The sequence below is a fragment of the Podarcis muralis genome, chromosome Z, assembly GCF_964188315.1.
Source record: "Podarcis muralis chromosome Z, rPodMur119.hap1.1, whole genome shotgun sequence".
In the NCBI taxonomy this organism is placed as follows: domain Eukaryota; kingdom Metazoa; phylum Chordata; class Lepidosauria; order Squamata; family Lacertidae; genus Podarcis; species Podarcis muralis.
In genome coordinates, this window is record NC_135673.1 from 30,607,912 (window position 1) to 30,630,283 (window position 22,372).

General features: G+C 42.7%; 1 protein-coding gene across 6 annotated transcripts in view; it reads left to right on the top strand.

Annotated features, from left to right (window-relative positions):
• The window catches only part of DACH2 (dachshund family transcription factor 2), a 305,329-nt gene that overhangs the window by 185,525 nt on the left and 97,432 nt on the right, over window positions 1–22,372 (top strand). For all 6 annotated transcript variants that reach the window (XM_077922615.1, XM_028715836.2, XM_077922614.1 and 3 more), the window contains one exon: window positions 11,089–11,220. In XM_077922615.1, coding sequence (XP_077778741.1) covers window positions 11,089–11,220 — 132 coding nt within the window. The remainder of the gene's footprint in view (window positions 1–11,088; window positions 11,221–22,372) is intronic.

Here is a 22,372-nt window from a genome sequence, read left to right on the forward strand (position 1 = left end):
TTATTTTGCTTATTTCCATATCATTTTCATATATGTTAGAAGGGGAAATGCTGAGCTCACCCTTCTATCTTGCATAATTATGTGTCTGTATCCATGCAGACGTTAAAGATGAAGGGGAGAAAAATGAGATTTCTGCAATCCCTGTGGTTGTCACTATGTAGAACCGGGGTGGGGTGGGGAGCAACCTGTGAACCTCCAGATGTTACTGGACTCCCATCAGACCTAGCCAGCACAACCAATAGTCAGGGATGATGGGAGTTGTAGTCCAGCAATATCTCGAGGGTCGCAGGTTTTCTGCCCCAGATGCAGAAGGAAATATTGATAAACCTATAGGTTGCTTGAGCCCAGGGGCAAATTTGCACGAACTTTTTGTGGAAGTGAGAAGTGTGTTATTCCCTTCATGGATGAAGATCTCTTGTGAATGTACTCCTTATTCTGAAATCTATATTAAGCCACACCACAACAGTTGTCTGCGTGATGGTCTGCCTTCCAAACTACCTAGCTAGCATCGGCAGAAGAAGTACTAACTGTTGTGGTGAATGGGGTACTTCCCTACCAACCTCTTGATGCCCACAGCCAGGCCCCACTTGCCTGTCTTCTTTCTTACACCCAGTTCAGGGGGTGGCACTGTCTGAGCAGCATACACTTCCTTAGTCTTAGATGTGGCAAAACAATAATTAGTTGGCTGCACCTGTCACTGGCTCTGGCACCACCTGCTGCTGGCTTCCCTGCCTTCTACCCTATCACTTCCAAGGGGCACCAGAAGGGAATGACACACCTGCCGGAGAACTGGGTAAGAGAAGACAGGTTAAAAACAACACTTTTGTCCCAGTTGAGAAAGCAGACAAAGCCTTTGTGGTCTGGTGCAGAAGCCTTAAATAATGTAACCAGCTCCAGTTTTTCTCCCTCCAAGATGCTGCTGAATGGGCAAAATGTTTTTTAGCAAGTTACTCACCAAAGATGACCTCTCTTCAAATTAGTCTACAGTTGGCATACTTCGGCTCCTTTGAATAAGTATCGCCTTTCATGTTTGAAGCAGGCAGCCTAAGGAAGTGAAGTTTCTATCTGTGTTGAGAAAGAGGAGATCTGGTTGCATTTTAAGAATGACTTCTCAGGAAAGCTATGGGCAGTGACCTATTTCAGCCACACTTATACTTGGAATATGTTTTATGCATTATCATTCATGCTACTCTTATTGTTTAAATTAAAAAAAGAAAGAAATTGTAGCTGGGAAGGTATGATCTGCAGGGAACTGTGGTATGGGTCAAACTCCTCTAATGTTTGCCTCCACTAATAATTTACCCCCCCCCCCCCAACCTACTGTTTGCAACAAACAGCATCTTCATGCATGAATAGGAACTTGAACCAACTTTATAAGCAGTGCTATTTTTCTAGAAAAACAGGTGCTGGAACTCACCATGAATGCCTCCATTGTTCTCTTATGGCAATGGCGACCACCTGAGAGGTGCCGGAACAGAGTTCTGGCGAGTTCCAGCTGCAAAAAACTCCTAATTATAAGGCCCTTAAACTCCAATGTAGATTCATTTTTTAATATTTTTGTAAACACCTTTGAGGTTTTTTACAATCAAGTGGTGCATAAATTTTGTGGAATAAATAAAATAAGTTTCATGCTAATCATCAACCAGTCTGGAATCTGATCAGAAAGTATCTGTGAGTGGTGGTGGCATATTGAGTGTCCAGCTGTCCTCCCCCCTCCATATATCTTTCAGTTTTCACCAGTAAACAGCAGGCTTTGAGGAGGAAGAATGCCTCTGAATACCAATAATAACAATTGGGGGAAATGCTGTTGTGCTCATGTACACTTCCTATCAACATCTGGTTGGCCACTGTGAGAGCAGAATGCAGGACTACATGGACCTTTGGCCTGATCCAGCAAGGTCCTTCTTACATTCTTAATCTTAGCTGTGGTCAAAACTCTGTCCTTGTTCTCAGTAAGGCAGTAAATATTTGCTTTCATATTACCACTTGAGACTACAGGTAAAGTCTCTCTCATATACAAGTAACCATCACATGCTGAGAAGATTTATTTATTTATTTCATAATTTATACACTGATTGTAAAAACAACAACAACAAAAACTTGAGAGTTTTGGAGTAGGGTCATAGCCTAGTCCTTCCTCTAGTGTGCTAGATTTCTGTGGGCAGGTATTTGCTTTGTATAGAGAGGCATTGCACATCAAGACACAGGAAGCTGCTGATAACCGATTTGGGCCATTGCTCCATCTGGCCCAGAATTGTCTAAATCAGGGGTTGTCAACCTGGTCCCTGGATGTCAACCTGGTTCAGGATTCTAGGTAGGCAGTAGGGGGTTCCACGGCACAAGCGGAATCCTCCTTCCATCGAGCACTGATGGGCGGCAAGAAAATTTTGCCATCAAGAAAGATGCATTAGTGGGCAGTAGGTATAAAAAGGTTGACTACCCCTTCAGCTTTGCTGAATTTTCAGTGTCTTCCCCAGCCCTACACCACAGTGCCAAACATTGAATCTGGAATCTTTTGTGTGCAAAGTTCTGTTCTGTGCCAGTAACTTGCACTTCTTTCCCACCTGCAGTCTGAAGGGGCACAACTGGCCCCCGCAGCAGTTTGCACAGTCCTCTCGCAGGACTCAGTCCTGTCCATTTCATCGAATCTTGCGTAAGGAGACACAACAGACTTTCCCCACTGCCTGTGTGTCCCCCCCCCCCCCCCGTTACGAATTTCAGCATATTTGCACCATCTTTAAACGTGTTCAGATTAATGCACTCAATAGCAACAAGCTTTTCTTTCCATCTGTTTCCCTCAACTTGCTTGTTTTATTGATCCCATCAATAACAATTATTAAAAGTGTAGGAAACAGTTGCTTAATTAAGTTCAACTACAGTGGAGGGATTGCTTTATCTTCCTCGCCTACTGGTGCTGTTTTTAAATTGTTTTAAGGTGTTAATTTAAATATATACGCTCAAGCAACTTTGGATGTCAGATTTAACATAGTGGCACGTGGCCATTAAAAAATCCCAACCTTCTGCCTTGCAGTTAGAATGATGGGATATCTTTTCATCCCAATAAATTGGTAACTAGGAAGCAAGCTTTTAAAGTGGGAACTATCTGGAGGGGACTGGGGAAAATAATTTCCTTCCCAGTGCTTCTAGTCAGACATGTTGGATTGAGGGTGGGTTGTTTTAAAATGCTAGTGAAGTATAGGCTGTGACCATTTTGCACGCATTCAACCAATGTGCAACTGCCAATGCATGGGTTGCTTTGGACCTAGAGGAGGGCAGAATGCAGGTGGGGCAGGCAGGCTTATGCACACAGGAGACAGGTACGCAACCCATGCACAACTCGGAGGTTGCCTGTAGTACACACAGATTCCGCTCTTGGAATCTTTGTTATCCAAAACCTTGGTTATCCAAACACAAGGAATAATTCCCAAACCTCACTACCTGAATGGCAGATCCAGATATCCAAACAGCCGGAGTTTGCACACTTCTTTGTGCTTTGCTGGCTATCAGCAGCCATTTCAGGCAGAAAGCAGGGAGGGGGAGGGATATCTGACAAATCAGGGGGCAAGAGAGGTTGAACAAACCAGTTTTTCCCCAGTCTCTCTTTTGCTGGTTGACTGCAGCCATTTTAGGAGGAAACCATGGTGGGGGGGGGGGGGAGAGATCACAGATTAGAAATGTTCCCACAGGAAATAATGGAAATCGCCAGCTTGTTATGCAAATACTCACCTAATGAACAATTTCCTGGGAACACATTGTATTTGGAAAGTGGGAACTGTGCGTATTTTGTTTCTACTTTTAACACTGCTAAGCTCTGTTTCAGAGTTGTGTTAGACTTGTATCAAATACAACCAAGAACCTTGTAGCTTTTAAAATACAATGATATGATTCAGACATTAATGCCAAACCATGTTTTGTGGTAATGTCTAAGCCAACATAATGTGATGGTCTGTGCTTTGCAGGTTGCCACCAAAGCAGAATCCCAACCAACACAGTTTCAAGATGGCTTGCAAACATTTGAGTAAATTGGCTGGAATGCAAACTCTTAACTTAAATTTCAGAAAACACATAAACATCAGGGTATTTATTTGTTCATTTGCTCATTTGTTTATCACAACAACTAATCCCTTTTTATGAAATATCTGGAAACAATTTAACAAGGAAAACATTTCACATAAAAAGCAATTAAAACAATTTCATATGTAAAAACCATTTCAAGTCCAATTCAATTTTAAAAAAATAATAATTCCCCTTCAAATGCTTGTTGAAAAAGAATGAAAGACAATGGAGATTGTGTCTTTCTGATATTTACAGGAGAGAGTTCCAAAGGGTAGCAGCTGCCACTCACTAAAGTTCATGAATATTGGGATGGTTGCTGGGATGATGCAGATAGAATGACAAGCAGATATAGGTGTTAAGTCAATGGGAGAGGGAGAGAGGGCAGGTTGGTTGAAGATGGTTGATGAGTTGACTTGGGGCTGTCCATTGAGAAACTGCACATTACCATGGTTGGCAGCTCAAAATGCCGGCTCATCTCATAACATCAATACTTGGTATTTTTGAAGTGTTCAGAACACCTTACATATGTTATCTCAGTCATTATTATAACTGTTGTATGCAGGAGGTAAATATTATCGTCCTTATGCTACAAATTGGGGGAGATGACTGCAGTTGAGAGGTTGTAGCATTTTTGGACTTACATCCCACTTCTCCAGGGAATGTAAGAGGTTTACATGTTTCTCACTCCCCCGCCTTCCCACTTCATTTAATCTCATGAGAACTCTATGAAGCAGGTTAAACTGATAATATAGTTACTGGCACAACTCACCTAATGAGCTTCACTGCTAAATGTGGATTGCAGCTTGGGTTACCCCATTCCTAGACCAACACCCTTGTTACTTTTCACTAACCTGGTCCAGTGAAACAGTGACAAAGGTGAAATTTGAGCTAAGGACTTTTGTAAAATGAACTCTCACTTAATTTGATGGAACTTGTGCTTTTCAGATTGCACCCTTAACCACTCTGCTGAAAACACAAAGTAGTGCTACTGTATTATATAAGAGTAACCACCAGGTGTGTGGTGGGTGTGAACACCTTGTAGCCAAATTCTTAGAAAGCTTTTGTTTTGTTTTGTTTTGTTTCCTAAACTTCTTCTGTGGTACATGTTAAAGTTTTACAAAAGCTATTAAAAAAGAAACTTCAAATAGAAGGCAGTTCATTTCGGCCATGATATCACTCCAGAATTGAAGCATTATAGAAAAGCTAAACAATGCCAAATGGATTTGGCCGAGATCAAAAGCCAAATCTATTTGTTCGCTTTCATCTTCAGTGTTCCATTTCCTAGGAGTCTGACCTTAGTCAAACATCTATTAAAGTTAGCTTTTTGATCTCCCCCCTTCTTTTTCAAAAAAGAAGGGGGAAAGTCAATCTTGAAAAATTTTCTTCCAAAGACAATCACACTATTGTGTTTTTAATGTTCCACCAGCATCTAAGTAAATAGGATTCTCTGGTGTATGCGACAGAACACTGGTTAAATGGGACAATCATTTTTGTGTCTTAGACAAGAATCAAAAGGAAGCATTCTTCAGAGGCTGTTAACTGGAACAAGAAAATCCCCCTTAGGTCACTGGAAACCTGTTAGCTGGTCGATCTATGGCCTGTTTTAGTCCTTGATTAAAAAAAAAAAAAGCTTTGTAATTTGATAACAGGTAGCTTAGTTGCTTCTAATGTGGTTTCCTCTTCATCAGTCAAAGTTGACGGGTGTTTAATCAGGGAAAAGGTTCATTTACTCCTAAATTATGAGACTTGTAGTCAGGTTTCAGTACCAGTAGAAAGACAGCCACTACCAGCTCTTTGATCCTCCCCAATAATGTTAAAATGATCACTTTTTATTTACACCTTTAAAGTATTATGCTTTCTGTAGCATGCTTTCTGTAAATAGTTCTTAGCGTAAATAGTTCTTAGTGTACTAGGTGCTGGGTCTCCAGGTTTGGCAATGGCTAGAGAGGGCGCAGCCTGCAGAGGACCATATAAGGAGGCCTGGAGGGTCACATCTGACCCCTGGGCCTGATGTTCCCTGTCCCTGCCTTAGCCTATCACTTCAGAACTGTGTCATTTATTAACGATGATAGAGTCATACATTCATCATCTATAGTGGAAACAAAGCCAAGAAGGGAAGCTTCTAGGTCTAGCTGCTATAGGTAAAAGGTAAAGGTACCCCTGCCCGTACGGGCCAGTCTTGACAGACTCTAGGGTTGTGCGCTCATCTCACTCTAGAGGCCGGGAGCCAGCACTGTCCGCAGACACTTCCGGGTCACGTGGCCAGCGTGACGAAGCTACTCTGGCGAGCCAGCGCAGCACACGGAAACACCATTTACCTTCCCACTAGTAAGCGGTCCCTATTTATCTACTTGCACCCGTGGGTGCTTTCGAACTGCTAGGTTGGCAGGCGCTGGGACTGAGCAACAGGAGTGCACCCCGCCGCGGGGATTCGAACCGCCGACCATGCGATCGGCAAGTCCTAGGCGCTGAGGTTTTACCCACAGCGCCACCCGCGTCCCTAGCTGCTATATAGAGGTCTATATTGTTCTTTCTTCTTTGGTGATCACTCATAGCAAAGTAAGATTGTTTTCCATCAACACGGTTTTAACAGTGAGTTCATAAGTGACTGTGGAGGGCAATTCTGGATCCGCACATCCTTTCACGATGGGAACATAGGTTGCCAGCGGGAGTTGATCACGGTGAGGATTTGCCAAATGTCCCTTCTTCTTAGCTCATTTCTCCCTTTTGTCCTTCTTCAAAGTCCATGATGCCTTGGTAAAGGCTGTTCTCCAATTGGAGCGCTCACAGGCCAGTGATTCCCAGTTGTCGGTGTTTATACTACATTTTTTTAAAAAAAAGATTTGCCTTGAGAGTGTCTTTAAACCTCTTTTGTTTCCCATATATGGCATTATGTTTCTCAATAGAGTGGTTGCTATGAAAGATGATAATCAGGTGTGTGTGTGTGTGTGTGTGTGTGTGTGTGTGTGTGTGTGTGGAAGGGACCACAATAATCTTTCGTCCAACCCCATACCATACAGGAATCTTTTGCTCAACATGGGGTTCAAACACACAACCCTGAGATTAAGAGTTTCATGCTCTATCGGCACTCTAACCTAGGAATGGGCAACTTGAACACCTCTAGATGCTGCTGGAGTTGCACTTCTGTCATACCTGACTGTGCTGACTGGGCTTGCTGGGAGCTAGTGTCCAACAAAGTTCTGGAACAGGTCCAACTCTACCATCAGGCAGAGTGACACAGTAAAAGCCTGAAGCCTCTTCTCAGCTAGGCTGCTGCCCTCAGGTACAGTTGAAGGATGCTGTCCCATTACCAGTTCCAACACTGATCTGTTCAGCTCCTGCATAGTGAGTGGATGCAAGGGGGCGCCATCCTGTCCTTAGCTCAGGCAGCAACTATTTATTGCCCAGCCCTGACCAAGAGAGCTACAAGTTCCCTATCCCTGCTCTAACCAGTACACCACACATGTGGCATATTTACTTGGGAGTAAGCCCCACTGTGTTCAGTGGGGTTTACTGCAATTGGAGAGTACATGGGCTTGCAGTTTTTGTTCCTTAGCACCACAGAAACCTAAGTTCAATGAGTACTTTTATTCTTCGTCTTCAGTTAATGCATTTACCAGGACAGTTGCCACTTTTAAAAAAGAGGTTCAATTATTATAGGACATGGAACACTCTGCTGATTTTCTGGATAGCCAGTCTTTCTTCCCCCTCCCCCTCCTCTCTCTTCAACCCCATCGCCCAAAATCCTTTCTCTGCCTTTTACATTCATCTTTGTGATCCTGAGAACCGAAAGGGTCAGGCAGTCAACTATACAGAATAAGATAAAGGTCGCTGGAGTGGAGCTCACTAAAAGTATTAAGTATTACAATCCTGACAAATCATTCCCATAGCCTAGACTCTAAAAGGAACGGAAAATGTCATGAAATCAATCAACCATCATAAGCGGGTCTCTGAAAAGAAAGCAAGGGAAAATACAATCTAACCCGGCCTTTTCCTTTCCAACTCTGATTTTGTCATTTCCTCTCAATCATATAACTTAAAAAGATTTTCAGAGTATGAGACAGATGCATCTTGTTTATGTTTCATCCATCGTTGGTAATATTGTTATTTTACTGATTTTAACATTTTACATGGTGGAATAATATGCCAAGATACATACAAATAGTAATACACATACATTTTCACTAGGTTTATTTCAGATTCTGGGACTGAAGTTCCCCTGAGAAGGGCGAGGCCAGATTCCAATCAGCTCCTGATCAGTGCTGGGGCAATATCATAGGCTGCTTATTAGCTGGACTTAGCCTGGCATCTATCACTTCCACCCTGGCATGTTCAGTCCAAGATCCTAAAACCATCTCTGCCATTTTAGGACTTATACATAAAGCAGAATGAATTGGTTGAACCAACGAGGGAGCAGTCAGTGAAAACTGCAAGTGGTGGGTAACATTTTTTTTTAATACTGCCCCCACATTGCAGTTAACAACTCCAAGCAAAACAGCCAGGATGGAATTTGAACATCAAAGTTTGTATCAAAATATTTTCATAGAGAAGCATTAAAAAAGGAGACACCCACCCCATACAGTCATAAGTGATGCAGTCCATTCTGGCACCCCAGAACTCAATCTACTCATTCCCCCTTCTTTCTGATCCATCTGCAAACTAGGTTTCAGTCTCCTCACTAGTGCTAGGCTGAGCATTTGAAAGACTGAAGGATTAACCTGGATTTTGCTTGATTGAAAGAGGGATAGCTGTCAGAAGAGCATGAGACGCTTGATCTAGGGTTGTGGCTTCGAGCTCCATGTTGTGCAAAAGGTTCCTGCATTGCAGGGGGTTGGACTAAATGACCCTGTGGTCCCTTCCAACTCTACAGTTCTATGAATCTATGTGTGCGCAGTGAGAGGGCAAATTTCACCTTTGTCCATTAGTTTCTATACACACCCACACACCTCCATCCAGGCAAGAAGCTTTATCAGAATTAAGGGAGAAATTTCGAGCCAGGCGAAAACACTCAAGGAAAATACAAAGCAAGGCCAGTGAATGGTAAGACATCAGGAGCAGGAGTGTGGCCTTGGGGAAGGTGCCTAGACCCAGGTAGAAAGGTCCTCAGGACTATGGTTCCCCACCTCTGCTCAGGAAGTTGCCTCCACCTTCAAACCTGTGCTGGCTCCCCTGGCACCCAGTGACAGTCTATCTTCTCTCAAGAGGTATCATCTGCCTTCAGTGTGGTGTAGTGGTTAAGAGCAGTGGACTCGTAATCTGGTGAACTGGGTTCGCTTCCCCGCTCCTCCACATGCAGCTGCTGGGTGACCTTGGGCTAGTCACACTTCTCTGAAGTCTCTCAGCCCCACTCACCTCACAGAGTGTTTGTTGTGGGGGAGGAAGGAAAAGGAGAATGTTAGCCGTTTTGAGACTCCTTAGGGTAGTGATAATAGGGACGCGGGTGGCGCTGTGGGTAAAAGCCTCAGCGCCTAGGGCTTGCCGATCGAAAGGTCGGCGGTTCGAATCCCCGCGGCGGGGTGCGCTCCCGTTGCTCGGTCCCAGCGCCTGCCAACCTAGCAGTTCGAAAACACCCCTGGGTGCAAGTAGATAAATAGGGACCACTTTCTAGCGGGAAGGTAAACGGCGTTTCTGTGTGCGGCTCTGGCTCACCAGAGCAGCGATGTCACGCTGGCCACGTGACCCGGAAGTGTCTTCGGACAGCGCTGGCCCCCGGCCTCTTGAGTGAGATGGGCGCACAACCCTAGAGTCTGTCAAGACTGGCCCGTACGGGCAGGGGTACCTCAGGGTAGTGATAAAGCGGGATATCAAATGCAAACTCTTCTTCCTTTTCTTCTTCTTCTTCTTCTTCTTCTTCTTCTTCTTCTTCTTCTTCTTCTTCTTCTTCTTGCCTGGTCCTGAGGAAGGCACAATCTGCCTCTTGAGGAAAGCATGCAGTAACTAGTGCAGAATTATAGATGGGTTCCTTCACCCCACAATGAGCAAGATTTCTCTGATCTGGAGGGAGGACAGTTCACTCCAGCCTGCTTCTGAAGGAAGCCAGGAGCAGCTGCTCTCATCTCTGAGGGGATTGGGACCCAGAGACTGCAACATGGCTCCCCCCCCCCCATTTTCAATATGGCATTGTGCATTAACATTTCATACCACCAGATGTTTCATTGTTCTTGCTTTCTGAATGTCTCACTTGGCCCACAGCAGGTTTGAATGTGGATATCGCATACAACTGGTAGAGCACCCAGAAACCAGGCACAATTTGGACTTGAAATCATAGCGGCGCCAGAGCCTTAGTGGTTTTGTGTGTTTTCTCCCCCTTTTGAATGTTTCCAGTTACAAATAGTTTGATAATTTAATTAAATGTTTTGTTTTGATATGAGGGACTGCAGTGCAGGCGGTGTGGCTTGCCATTCAATTTTAATTAATTAATTGCATACCTGAAGATTAGATTACTCATAGCTCCTCTTTAGTTAATTTACTCGTTCACAGTTTTGACAGAAAAGCTTTATGAATAATGCAGAGGGATGGGTACCATCTAACCAATTACTAAACTTGGGGTGTGTGTGAGGATTTAGTTAGAGAATAGTACTACCTTCCATCATCATCCATAATCTATAAATATGAATGCAAAATACATATAAGTATGAATATATGTGTGAATATCTTATCAGGGTGCCCACCGGGTTGTACAACTCCATTTGCACCAGGTTACAAATTATAATTGCTGTGAGAGTCTTGCTTCACTCCCTCAAGCAACTGCCCACATTATTAATGGCTGAGAGCCATTATGGCAATGCACTGCTTCCTGTGTTGGAGGGAATAAGCCAAACATCACAAGTGGGGAGAGTGTTATTGTGTTCATATCCTGTTTGTAGGCATCTCAGAGGCATCTGATTGGCCACTGTGAGAACAGGATTCTGAATTAGATGGCCCTTTGGTCTGAACCAGCAGGGATCTAATGTTCTTAGCCAAGTTGAAATGACAGAAAAGACTGTTTGGTCATTTTGTTTAAATAATTTTTCTCTTTATTTCTGTGGCTAGGTCTAACAGCAGCTGCCATGGCAGAGGCGATGAAATTGCAGAAGATGAAGCTGATGGCCATGAATAGCCTTCATGGAAGTGGGAGTCAGAATGGGACAGAATCTGAGAATGAGGAGCTGAATTCCAATGCAGGTAAGCAAATCTGAAATCTGTTTCTTTGAGTTTACCTCTTAACTGTTCACTCCTGGGAAGGAGAAATTCTTCCATTGTCAAGCAGTTGCTATTTTGGGTTGCCTGCAACTCGAATAGCCACTTTACGAGAGTCACACATGGAAAAGCTGCCAGATTATGGAGTTGATGGTGGTAACTCGCTTCTCCACCTTTGTCTTTCTGAGGGATGACTCATACTGCATTCCAAAAATTAGAATGTTTTGGAAGTCATCCATAATTGACAGGAAAAGTCCACACACAATGGAGGATTTTTTTCTTTTCTTTTTTGGCAACAGGAGAAGTCATTGTTGCACAAATGAGCTTTGGGGGAGATGTTGATCACACCTTTCGCTTTTGGCAAATGCCAATCTTAATGCTTAGCCTTGGGGAGAATGATTGTGTGTTTACGTGTTAATCATCATAATTAACATGGATCTAGCACATTTCAAGTTTTGAGAGCACTTAATGTATATCAGCATAATGTCGTTATGGGATCTTCTAAGATAGGCCTCTATTATTTTCACCAGGTTGCAAATATGGTGCTGAGGCTTGAGATAAGATTTATTATTCCATTTTTTAAATCTCTCAGTCTTGTTATGAAACTATTGAGTGGTCTCCCAGTCCAGACACTGATCATATTCATACCACAAGGTTGCTGCGTTATATGCATTAATATCATAGCTCTGGCTGAATATTGGCTTGCCAGAGATTTTCTGGTATATGGATTGACAACCCACAATGGCACAATATGCCTGCAGGGTCTCATTTCCTGAAATTAGACTTGAAATAAGCCTTCTGTTGTAGCCAAGAGAAGCTATTTTTGCCTGGGGTCCAAAAAAGTTTCTCCACTTTTCAATTTCTCCAAAGGCCCAAAAAAGGTTAGCAACCCCTCTTGACTTTGAAGAGGCTCATATCATTGATTCCCCAGCTCACAGTACTGTTTATTTAGCTTCATTTGTAAGAGCAGCCTGTACAAGGCAGTTCACTACGTAGTAAAACTGTTACAGGCATCTCCCAAAAACCCCAAACCGAATTGTGGCTTCCTAGTTTGTTCAGCTTCCTGATTCATTTCTCCCACTCATGGTGCAAGAAGAGAAAAGCAGTAGTGATCAAGCACTTTGGACCAGCACACACAATGCTGTCTACTCTGACTGCCAGCTGTCTTGCAGGATCCCAGACAAGCTACCCCTGTATGAGAAGATGCTAGGAATTAAATCTGGGACCTTCTCTGTGTAAAGCAGGGGGTTTGCCATTAAGCTATGCCCTTCTCCCCAATCATAAAGTGTATACCAACAATTATCTCTTGTGCATGTTCTTTTTGGTGCTCTCTGTACCACCCAAGGCCATCTAGATCAGCATTTCCCAACCTTCAATTTCTTAGCTATTGTTGACTACAACTCCCATCATCTCCCAGCCAGTGGCCGGGGTTGATGGGAGTTAGAGCTCAACAATAACTGGTGGCCCAAGCTTGACAAACATTGCTCTAGATACTTCACTGAAACTATGGTATGCCCATTATAATTCTATGTCTACACTCAAGCTTTTAACAAATGTTTGTGGTGGTGTTTTTGTGTGTATATACTCATACGGGCTAAATGACTGCTAAAATAAAATGGTGTAAAACAAAAATAAAAGGAGATTGAATTTTGAAAGTGACTTCTTAACAAAGGCAGGCGGCAACATAGCCACTGAACCAGGAGCCATGTCAGTGAAGAAAACATTTTATTTTAAGGAGACAGACCTACAGTTTCTTTGATTCGAGGTTGTGTTTAATAGCTTCTGTAATGGCTGCAACATGACTCTGCATCTCGATTTCAGCATGAATAACAACCTGTTCGTGTTTCATTTAGCTCCAAATGAGAAATTCTGTCTTTTTATTGTTTTAGGAAATTAGTCTGTGTACTATTGCTCCTGGAACTTTATAATTAATCACTAAAGGTTATGGCTGTTGAGAGTTTGTGGGAAATAGACGCCTGAGTGGTTATAACTATAGCTGTCAAATCAGAAATATAGGTTTACAGTGGTAGAGTTTGTTATTCTTTTGGATTTTTAATAGATACAGACACGGGGAACAAAGAGTTTGAAGTCACCTCTTTACTTGAAAAAAATATATGTTGAAAGTGTGTGTGTGTGTCTGTGTGTCCTTTCATTCATTGCTACATAGTGATTTCCACCAGAGAGATAGAAAAGATATGCCTTTAAAACCCTTTTCATTCTGGATGATTGCCTTTTGTGGTGGTTTAAGTGGAGCAAGGAAAATGTTTGGCAATTGGGCTTGAATAAAATGGTATTTGCCAGTGTCTTTCTTTTTTGAGTATATATTATTGTGCTTTTGTTAAGATTCAAATCCAAAGTACACCTGGAGTTTCTGAGAGAAGGATGTTGAACATGTAGTGTGCCCTTCTACAAGGGTGTCACAGTTTTTCTTCTGCCCACCAGTGGGTGGGAGGGTGGAAAGCAGGGAGACAAACAGCAGGTGCTGTTAGAGCTAATGACAGGCAGATGCAAATAACTCTAGTTTTGTCCCTACCCACCCCCACTACCCACCTCCTTGCATGGGCAAAACTTGTCAGGAGACTTGTAGTCCCCTCACTGAGCTCCAATTCCCAGAGTTGCCTGGGAATTGCAGTTCTGTGAGGGGATTACAGGTCTCCTAACAACTGTCAGCACCCTGAAATTCCCAAGATTCTTTCGGGGGAGGAACCATGGTTGTATAACATGGCATGATACAGCTTTGAAAAGTATAGTACAAATGGCCCCCAATTTTATGGAACTCCCTTCCAGCTGAGGTCAGGCAGGTCTAATGTTCCACTAAAACCTTTTTTTAAAAAATTCGTTTAGCAAGCATTTCGTTTGAATTCTGTTTTTACAGTTTTCGCTTACTTTTATCTTCTTTGTTTCATGGCATAACTTGCAACCACTTAGAGACTACCCGTAATTAAGTGCTTATATAAATCGTCAGAATAAATAAAACACAGAAATTAGAAGTACTAGTAGTGGTGACAGTCATGTCACTGCTGATATGTGACCATTATTTTTGGTTCTTTGCTGATGTGCTAAATATGTGAATGAGTGGATGAAAGGGAGATAAAAAGTGAACAAACTGATTGTTGCCTGCAAGTTTTTGTTGTTGTACTTTGAAGGACTCTTTATGCCATTGCGCTGTAATCAAAGAAGCGTCAACATATAACTCCAGAGATTGAAGCTGCCCATTCCAGCCATTAAGCAAGGAATAAAGTTGACTTAAAGTGAAGTGGGGTGGAGGCATTTTAATAGAAGTTCTCCAATACATATGTGTCTGTAGCATTCCTGAGCAACAGCACCAAAGAGCATTAAATACTTCTTGTGTGGCAAATATTCATTATCATTGCTTGATTATTATTATTTCTTCCTCTTCTTCTTCTTCTTCTTCTTCTTCTTCTTCTTCTTCTTCTTCTTCTTCTTCTTCTTCTTCTTCTTTATTGGCATTTTCGTTTTAAAAAAACATCGTGTGATTTTCCATAACTTTACATTACCAATATTCTGACTCTCTCGAGTCAACAACTCCCCCCCCCATCACTCCCAACTGATTTTCTAGCTTCCAATTATCATTTCATCCACATTTCTCATTCCCCTCATCTACCTTTCCTTTTACTTTGAAATTCCTTATCATTGTAAATAAGTTTCTAATTTTAACTGACAAACCTTTAAGCCAGTCCTGTTAGCGTTGTTAAGTGTTTACAATGTTCTTTCAAATAAATAACAAATTTACTCCAGTCTTTTTGAAACTGTTAGTCTTGCTGGTCTCGGATTTTCCTGGACAGTCTTGCCAGCTCTGTATATTCAATCATCTTACTCTGCCATTCTTCTGTCAGAGTTTCCTGCTGTTTCCACTTCTGAGCTAAAAGAGTCCTTGCCGCTGTTGCTGCGTATAAGAATATAGTATGGTCTTTCTTAGGAATCTCTTCTCCTAAAATACCTAACAAGAAAGCTTCTGGTTTCTTATGGAACGTGTTCTTAAACACTTTCTTAAGATCATTATAAATCATGTCCCAGTATGCTTTCACATCATTGCTTGATTTCCGAGGCAAACTGATATATTAGTAAGGAGCAGGGCAACCAAGGAAGTAGCTTCTGGCAGTTCAATAACCAGGGGGAAACCTCTTTTATAGGGCAAATAATAATAATAATAATAAAATAAATTTCTGTTTTGTGTGTGTAACATGAGTTTTCCCCCATGTACCTGCCATGCAGTTCCACCCGCCCCTCCTAAATGCAAACATCCTTCACGATCTGTTTAAAAAACCACAAATACATCACTCAGAGGAATATTTAAAGGAGCATCAGGAGGGGAGAAACTCATTGGTTTAATGGAATGCTGTCAAGAAAAATCAGCATCAGAAATGACACAGGGGCAGAATTGATACTTCTGCACTGACACGTTAAAAGAAAATCCCATACATTATTTAGAAAACCTCGAAATCTGTCAGCAGTATGATTGCCGAGTTAGCAGAAGCAGGAGGGAAGGGGCTCGGAGTTGAAAAGAAAAAGCATAGGCATGGATCCATATTGTAACCTTTCATGTTCTACACCCACCACAAGTACCTAGCTATTACACGGCCAGCATTCCCTCCCCCCTCCCTTTTAAAAATCCCCATTTTAAAAATCTCAAGTCGAAAGTGGTAGGTGTTTTATTCAAAAAAGCAGGCTGCCTAAGATGTTATTTTGTTGTAAGTATAAAGATGACAAGATCTAAGAACACGGTGTGTGCGTTTTCTTTTGTTTTTTTAAAGAATCTTTTTTTAATGCCTTTGCTGATTTCCTAAAGTAGTTCCCCCTGCCGCCACCCACATCAGTAAAATAGGCATAATGTAACCATGTTTGCTTATTTAAACGCATCGGTAATATATGGACAGTTTTATATTCCAGTGGTGCCAATGTTTAATTCTCCATATTATATATCTTTATCTACCCACATATATCTAATGGCCAAATAAAAGCACCTTGATTTTTGTTTTTGTTTTTAATCTTTATGTTATATTTTGCAAGAGAACTTATCCCAAAAAGTATACTCTGGGCAAGGATACATTTTATGGACATTGAACACGTCTCCCTGCCCTGTTTTGACACACACATCCCAGCCACAAAGGTTTAGGTGTCAGTAGCAAAAGAAGACTTGTCCCTATTTCAAAAGCCACTTTGACAGGAATTCTGCACATCTAAGCATGAAGGGATGTGGGTGGCGCTGTGGGTTAAACCACAGAGCCTAGGGCTTGCTGATAAGAAGGTCAGCGGTTCAAATCCCCGTGACAGGGTGAGCTCCTGTTCTTCGGTCCCTGCTCCTGCCAACCTAGCAGTTCGAAAGCACATCAAAGTGCAAGTAGATAAATAGGTACCGTTCTGGCGGGAAGGTAAACGGCATTTCTGTGTGCTTCTCTGGTTCTCCAGAAGTGGCTTAGTCATGCTGGCCACATGACCTGGAAGCTGTATGCCAGCTCCCTTGTCCAATAAAGCGAGATGAGCACCGCAACCCCAGAGTCGGTCACGACTGGACCTAATGGTCAGGGGTCCCTTTACCTTTACCTTTAAGCATGAAGAATGGGGCTGGCTCCACGTCTCAGATTCCCCTAGTAAATTGCCCTCTTGTGGGGTGCTCTCCTGACACAGGGCCCCAGTGAATTTCCCTGGCTGCAGGCCATGCGGGGTGATCCTAGATATGGGACAACGTGGGGTATTAAAGGGATGACTGCTTGGTGTGCTAGGCATATAAGGGGGCCAAGTGGTACACCCTACTATAGACCTGGGATCCTGGCAACTCTTCAGTGTGCATCAATTTTGTTGTCATAGCAAATCAGTTGAGCTCCCTTTATCCCCTCCTAACTTTGACAGGAGCAAGGCAGGCTGGCTGTTGCAGCACCAAGGACAGCTCCTAGTCCAACTCTCCTACACTCAACTCCTTGTTGAGTACTGTACTACTCCTGCTTGTTAATTGCTTGTTAGCCAAAAATCTCCAAGCAACTTACAGCACATTTAAAAACATAAACAGACGTACATTATACCATTTTTTAAAAAAATCAAACAAAACACCTGCCATTTATTGATAGACAGGTGTGTGTGCATTTGTGAGTGTGTGCACATGTGCACACACATCTTCCTATCTATCTTGCTGGAGAAAGCATTCCACAGGTAGGGAGCTACAACCAAAAATGACCTTTCCTTTGTCACCACCTTTCATCACAGCAGGGCCTTGGTGAAAGGCCGCAGAAGAAAACCTAAAGGTCTGGGTAGGTTCATATTGGGTGAGGTGTTCCAGAAGGTACTGGGATCCTGAGCTGTAAAGAGCTTTATAGGTCAAAACCAGCACTTTGCATTGGGGTTTGAAGTGTACCAGCAGCAAGTGTAATTAGAACAGAGTAGGTGTTATATGATCTGTTCGCCTAAAACCTGTCAACAGTCAGGCAGATGTGTTCTCCACTAACTGAAGCTTCTGGACTTAGTTCTGGAGTCTCTCAAAGGACTGACCCATGGCCTGTTGGCAGGCACTTCTTCTGCCCCCCATGGCCTCCCACCTGCACTGCTGGACTGGTGCAGTGGGGCTGGAGACACTCGGGTTCTCAGACTCATGGGAAGGCACCCATGATGGTCCTGACTCTGGTTCTACAAGGCCTAATGTATGGGATGTGGTCCATCAGGCTCCTGCCTGCAGTTTCTGGTTTAGTGGTCTCCTGATCACCTCTTTAGCTGTTGTTACTGTGGCCTCCAAGTCCGCATGGTGGTCACTACTTTGGGGTCATGTCTCATTGGCAGGGAGTTAAACTAGATGATATTTGACCCCTCCCCCGCCAAATATTATGATCCCATAAGATGATTCTTGTTAATATATTTTTGTACACTGATATGAAGTGGTTTATAAATTTGCAAAATAATAAATAAATGAAAGCACTAATAAAATAAACTCTCTGCTGCCAAATGATTAGAACTCTTGCTCTTTTTCATAACAATAAACTAGAAGATAGGTGTTAAATGTTTCTTTTGTTGTTTAAGCTGCTCTGCTTCCATCATACCCCCTCCCACAGAAATATTTGGGAGAACCCCTCTGATAGATGGGAAATACTGTGCCTCATATGCCCCCATTGCACAAAAGCTGTAGTTTAGCAATCTGCCAGATTAGCAGGATGCTTACTGAGATAGCACGTGCTCTGATCGGCTGAGTTTACCCGAGAGGGTTTTCTTTTGCATGGTTTGATTGAATGTCTCCTTGTTACATACAAGGCCTGAAGTAAGAAAGACAAAACCCCTCTGTTCCTTTCTCCTCGAATTATACACTGTTTTTGTTGAGGTTTCCTTAGTGAAGTGTTATCAGGATTCATTTCCTCTTTGGACTCCCATCTGTGTTATTTAAGTGGGTTTGCCAACACCTACCTGTAACACACGACACTACTAACAAATGTCTCCAGAATGAATTGTGAGTAAATGTATGGCCCAGTTCTTCCGGGAGAAGAAGCTTGCTTACCGCAGCTCATTTGCATATGTCAGTTCATATTCCTGGTTATCAAATTAAAAATTGCCTGCTGCTATTCTTAAAACTGAACTTAAGCAAAGAGTAAGGTGGCAAAAATCCATCCAGGCCAATTTGGAACCAGTTCAGTCATTCCTTAAGGCATGAGTGATAGTCAAATGTACTAGAGGAATATTTGGGGAAGCAGGCTGCATGTCCACTTTTAAATATTTGACCCAAATGGCACTGTTAAAGTTAACCATGTGAGTCAGTATCAAGAACATATCATTGCAAACTTGTCATCAGCTGTTAGCACCATTTTAAATAAAAGTTAGTTATTATTTATTTAAGGCATTTATATACCACTTCGTTAGGGACGTGGGTGGCGCTGTGGGTTAAACCACAGAGCCTAGGACTTGCCTATTAGAAGGTTGGCGGTTCGAATCCCCGCAACGGGGTGAGCTCCCGTTGCTCGGTCCCTGCTCCTGTCAACCTAGCAGTTCGAAAGCACGTCAAAGTGCAAGTAGATAAATAGGTACCGCTCCGGTGGGAAGGTAAACAGCATTTCTGTGTGCTTCTCTGGTTCGCCAGAAGTGGCTTAGTCATGCTGGCCACATGACCCGGAAGCTGTATGCCGGCTCCCTTGTCCAATAAAGCGAGATGAGCACCGCAACCCCAGAGTCGGTCACGACTGGACCTAATGGTCAGGGGTCCCTTTATCTTTAGCTTTATACCACTTCATTTACTGTATATACCATGATGGCTGAGTTCTGCCAGCGCTGTCAGAGGTGGTAGTGTACCTTCTGAATACCAATTGCTGGAAACCACAGGAGGGGAGAGTGCTGTTGTGTTTGTAGGCTTCCCATTAGGGCATCTAGTTGACTACTTTGAGCACAGGATGCTGGATCAGTTATGCCACTGCCTGATCCAGCAGGTTCTTCTTACGATCTTATTTGAAAGCAACCTTCCACCATAGTTGCTGTTTTGGCGTGGGCACAGGGCAGACGAATCCAAAATACAATCCCCAGGTAGCAGCTGTAAGACAGTGAACATACATTTGATTGCATTAGTGGTCAATACAACAACAGGATGAGTCAGGAGAAAACTCTCAAGATGCATATAATAAGCTTTTCCCCTTGGGCTCACAAAGAAATCTCAGAAATACTGACCCAAACAATAGTGAGTTCACCCATGACTAATCTTAACAACCTTATTTTTTTACTTCACTTGAAATTCCTTCCCTTATTAGAAAATTATTTTATTGTTAAATCTTGATTGCGACTTAAGGACATGAGGGTATGGCTTGATGAATCAGTCAGAAACCATTCTGGGTCGCTTATGCATATGGTCATTCAATCCTGCTTCTACATTAATTTGTATTACTTTTTTAAAAGCTTGGAAATTCACATTTTAATACAGATTTTAAATACCCACCCACCCCCACAAATATGAATATCCAGTGCTTGGGGGGGGGGAGTACTCAAGGTTACACAGTACCGGCACCCACCCACACCCAAATTTTAAAAGTGTGGCGCTCACTGTAAGAACTTGATGTTGAGTTCTGGTACCTTTTTTTTACTTTTTTTAAAAAATCTAACAGGACAATCCAAAACTAGGGGAGGAAGAACCAATGGGAGGTAAGCCACGTTTTCCCCCTATAGCCTGCAAAGCTCATGCTTGCATGAGAGTCAGGGGGATGTACATTTCTCCTCCTTTCCCCCCTTCCTATTCCATTAAAAATGAAGAGCAATTTCCCTCCCATTTATTCTGGTGGGAGGGAAATAAATTAGTTCATCCTTCTTTCTGGGTGCATGTCAGAGGACTTTAAATCCTGTGGATCCACAGTGTCAGCTAGCACACTACTCAGAGTTGGCATGTGAGCCTGGGTCTCCCGCTCTGAGGTCCATAGCTCAACGGAGGAGCATCTACTTTGCAAGCAGAAGGTCCCAGGTTCAGTCCCAGGATCTTCAGGTGGGACTAGGAAAGATCCCTTCTGGAATCCAGGGCAGCCACTTCTAGTCAGTGCAGACAATACACAGCTCGGTGGATCAGTTGATTCAGTATAATAAGGCAGCTTCCCTTTTTCCTGTATTTTTGTTCAAGTTGGAATTTGCTGGAAACTCTAAAAATTAACAACAAAATATTAAATTATTAAATCTTAGTGTTTCATAAGATGGCATAGTGATGAGATTCAAGTGGGACAGAACTTTTTTAAAAACAACCAAAAAAAAAGCCTCTTCCAAATGAAGAGAGTGCCTATATCTGTCACATTTTTTCGTTTCCTTAACAAATTTATAGTATTTGAGTGCAGAGGTCTAACACTTCAAAGCATAAAAAAGAGAAAAGACATTCAGCATTCACTAATCTTCACCCCCCCCCTCCCCATTCTGCTATCTTCTTACAGCAGCACTAATGGAAATGTATTTTGTTTAATGACTCTGAAATCCTGTTTGTAATTAGATGTGGGAATTGGTCTTACTTTGTAACAGATGATACTGGAATAATAATATGAGAGATGCTACACTGAGACCACTCTCCTCCTAAATCTATATCATCTTTCAAGCTATTGACAGGAAATGTGTCCGAGAAAACATAGAAAACATAAGAGATTGATTTTTTTAATAAAGAAAAAGGCAGGAGTGTGTCTGATCCGGCTTTATTCCTCATCAAATTATTTATGGGTTTACGTAGTAAACCATTTTGTTTTTGTGTTTCATTCAGACCTGAGTATTTTAGGAGCTCGTGTGGTGGGAAGGTTAGTGAGGCAATGCTTGCAAAAAGTGTGAGTTCTATTTCGGTCACACTTAGACTGCTGCTCTCTTCAAAACCTACATTCATTGCAAACGCCAGATGTGACCCTCCAGGCCTCTCTCTATCTGGCCCCTGGAACCCTTGATCTGGCCCTTGGAACAGGCTACACCCTTCCTTGGTCCTGCTTCAAATCCTAGGTGTTTTCACCTGGCCCAAACATGTCCCAGAAACTCTGATAAAGCCTCTTGCTTCCCTGGATAGAGGATAGAGAGGGGTGTTTGTAGAAACGAGTGTACTCAACAGAGGTACAATTGGCATTGATTGCTGTGTCCTCTTTTGCATCTGAACTCGCTCACATCTCTGGCATGTGGCCTGTAGAAGTTTGCCTAGAATGTGCACCTTTGGGTTGAAAAGGGCTCCCCATACCAGGTTTACTGTGAATCCCTACTTCTCATGTCATACTGTAACGTGATCTCTGAACAAAAGTTTTCAGATAATAAAATTGTAGAGTTAGAAAGGACCATGTGGGTCATCTCATCCAAACCCCTGCAATGCAGGAATTTTTTACCCAACGTGGGGCTCAAACCCACAACCCTGAGCCTATTGACCGAGCTATCCAGCTGAAGAAGTCGCCCACCCTTTCCCTGTTTACCTACCCCTCCCTTTAGCGCTGTCCCTTTCCTTACCTATGTTGCATTTTAGATTACAGGCTCCTTTCATTTTCTATGAAGTGCCACACACATTGATAGAATGGAATAAACAAACAAATAGCAAGAACAATAATTTTTTGCGTGGCGACAAAGCACTGTCGCCCTTAAGAGATACCCCTTGGCAATTGTTTGACTGATGCTCTCCCTGAAAGGTACAAAGCTCTTTCACTGTTCCAAGAGTTAAGCTGCTCATGCA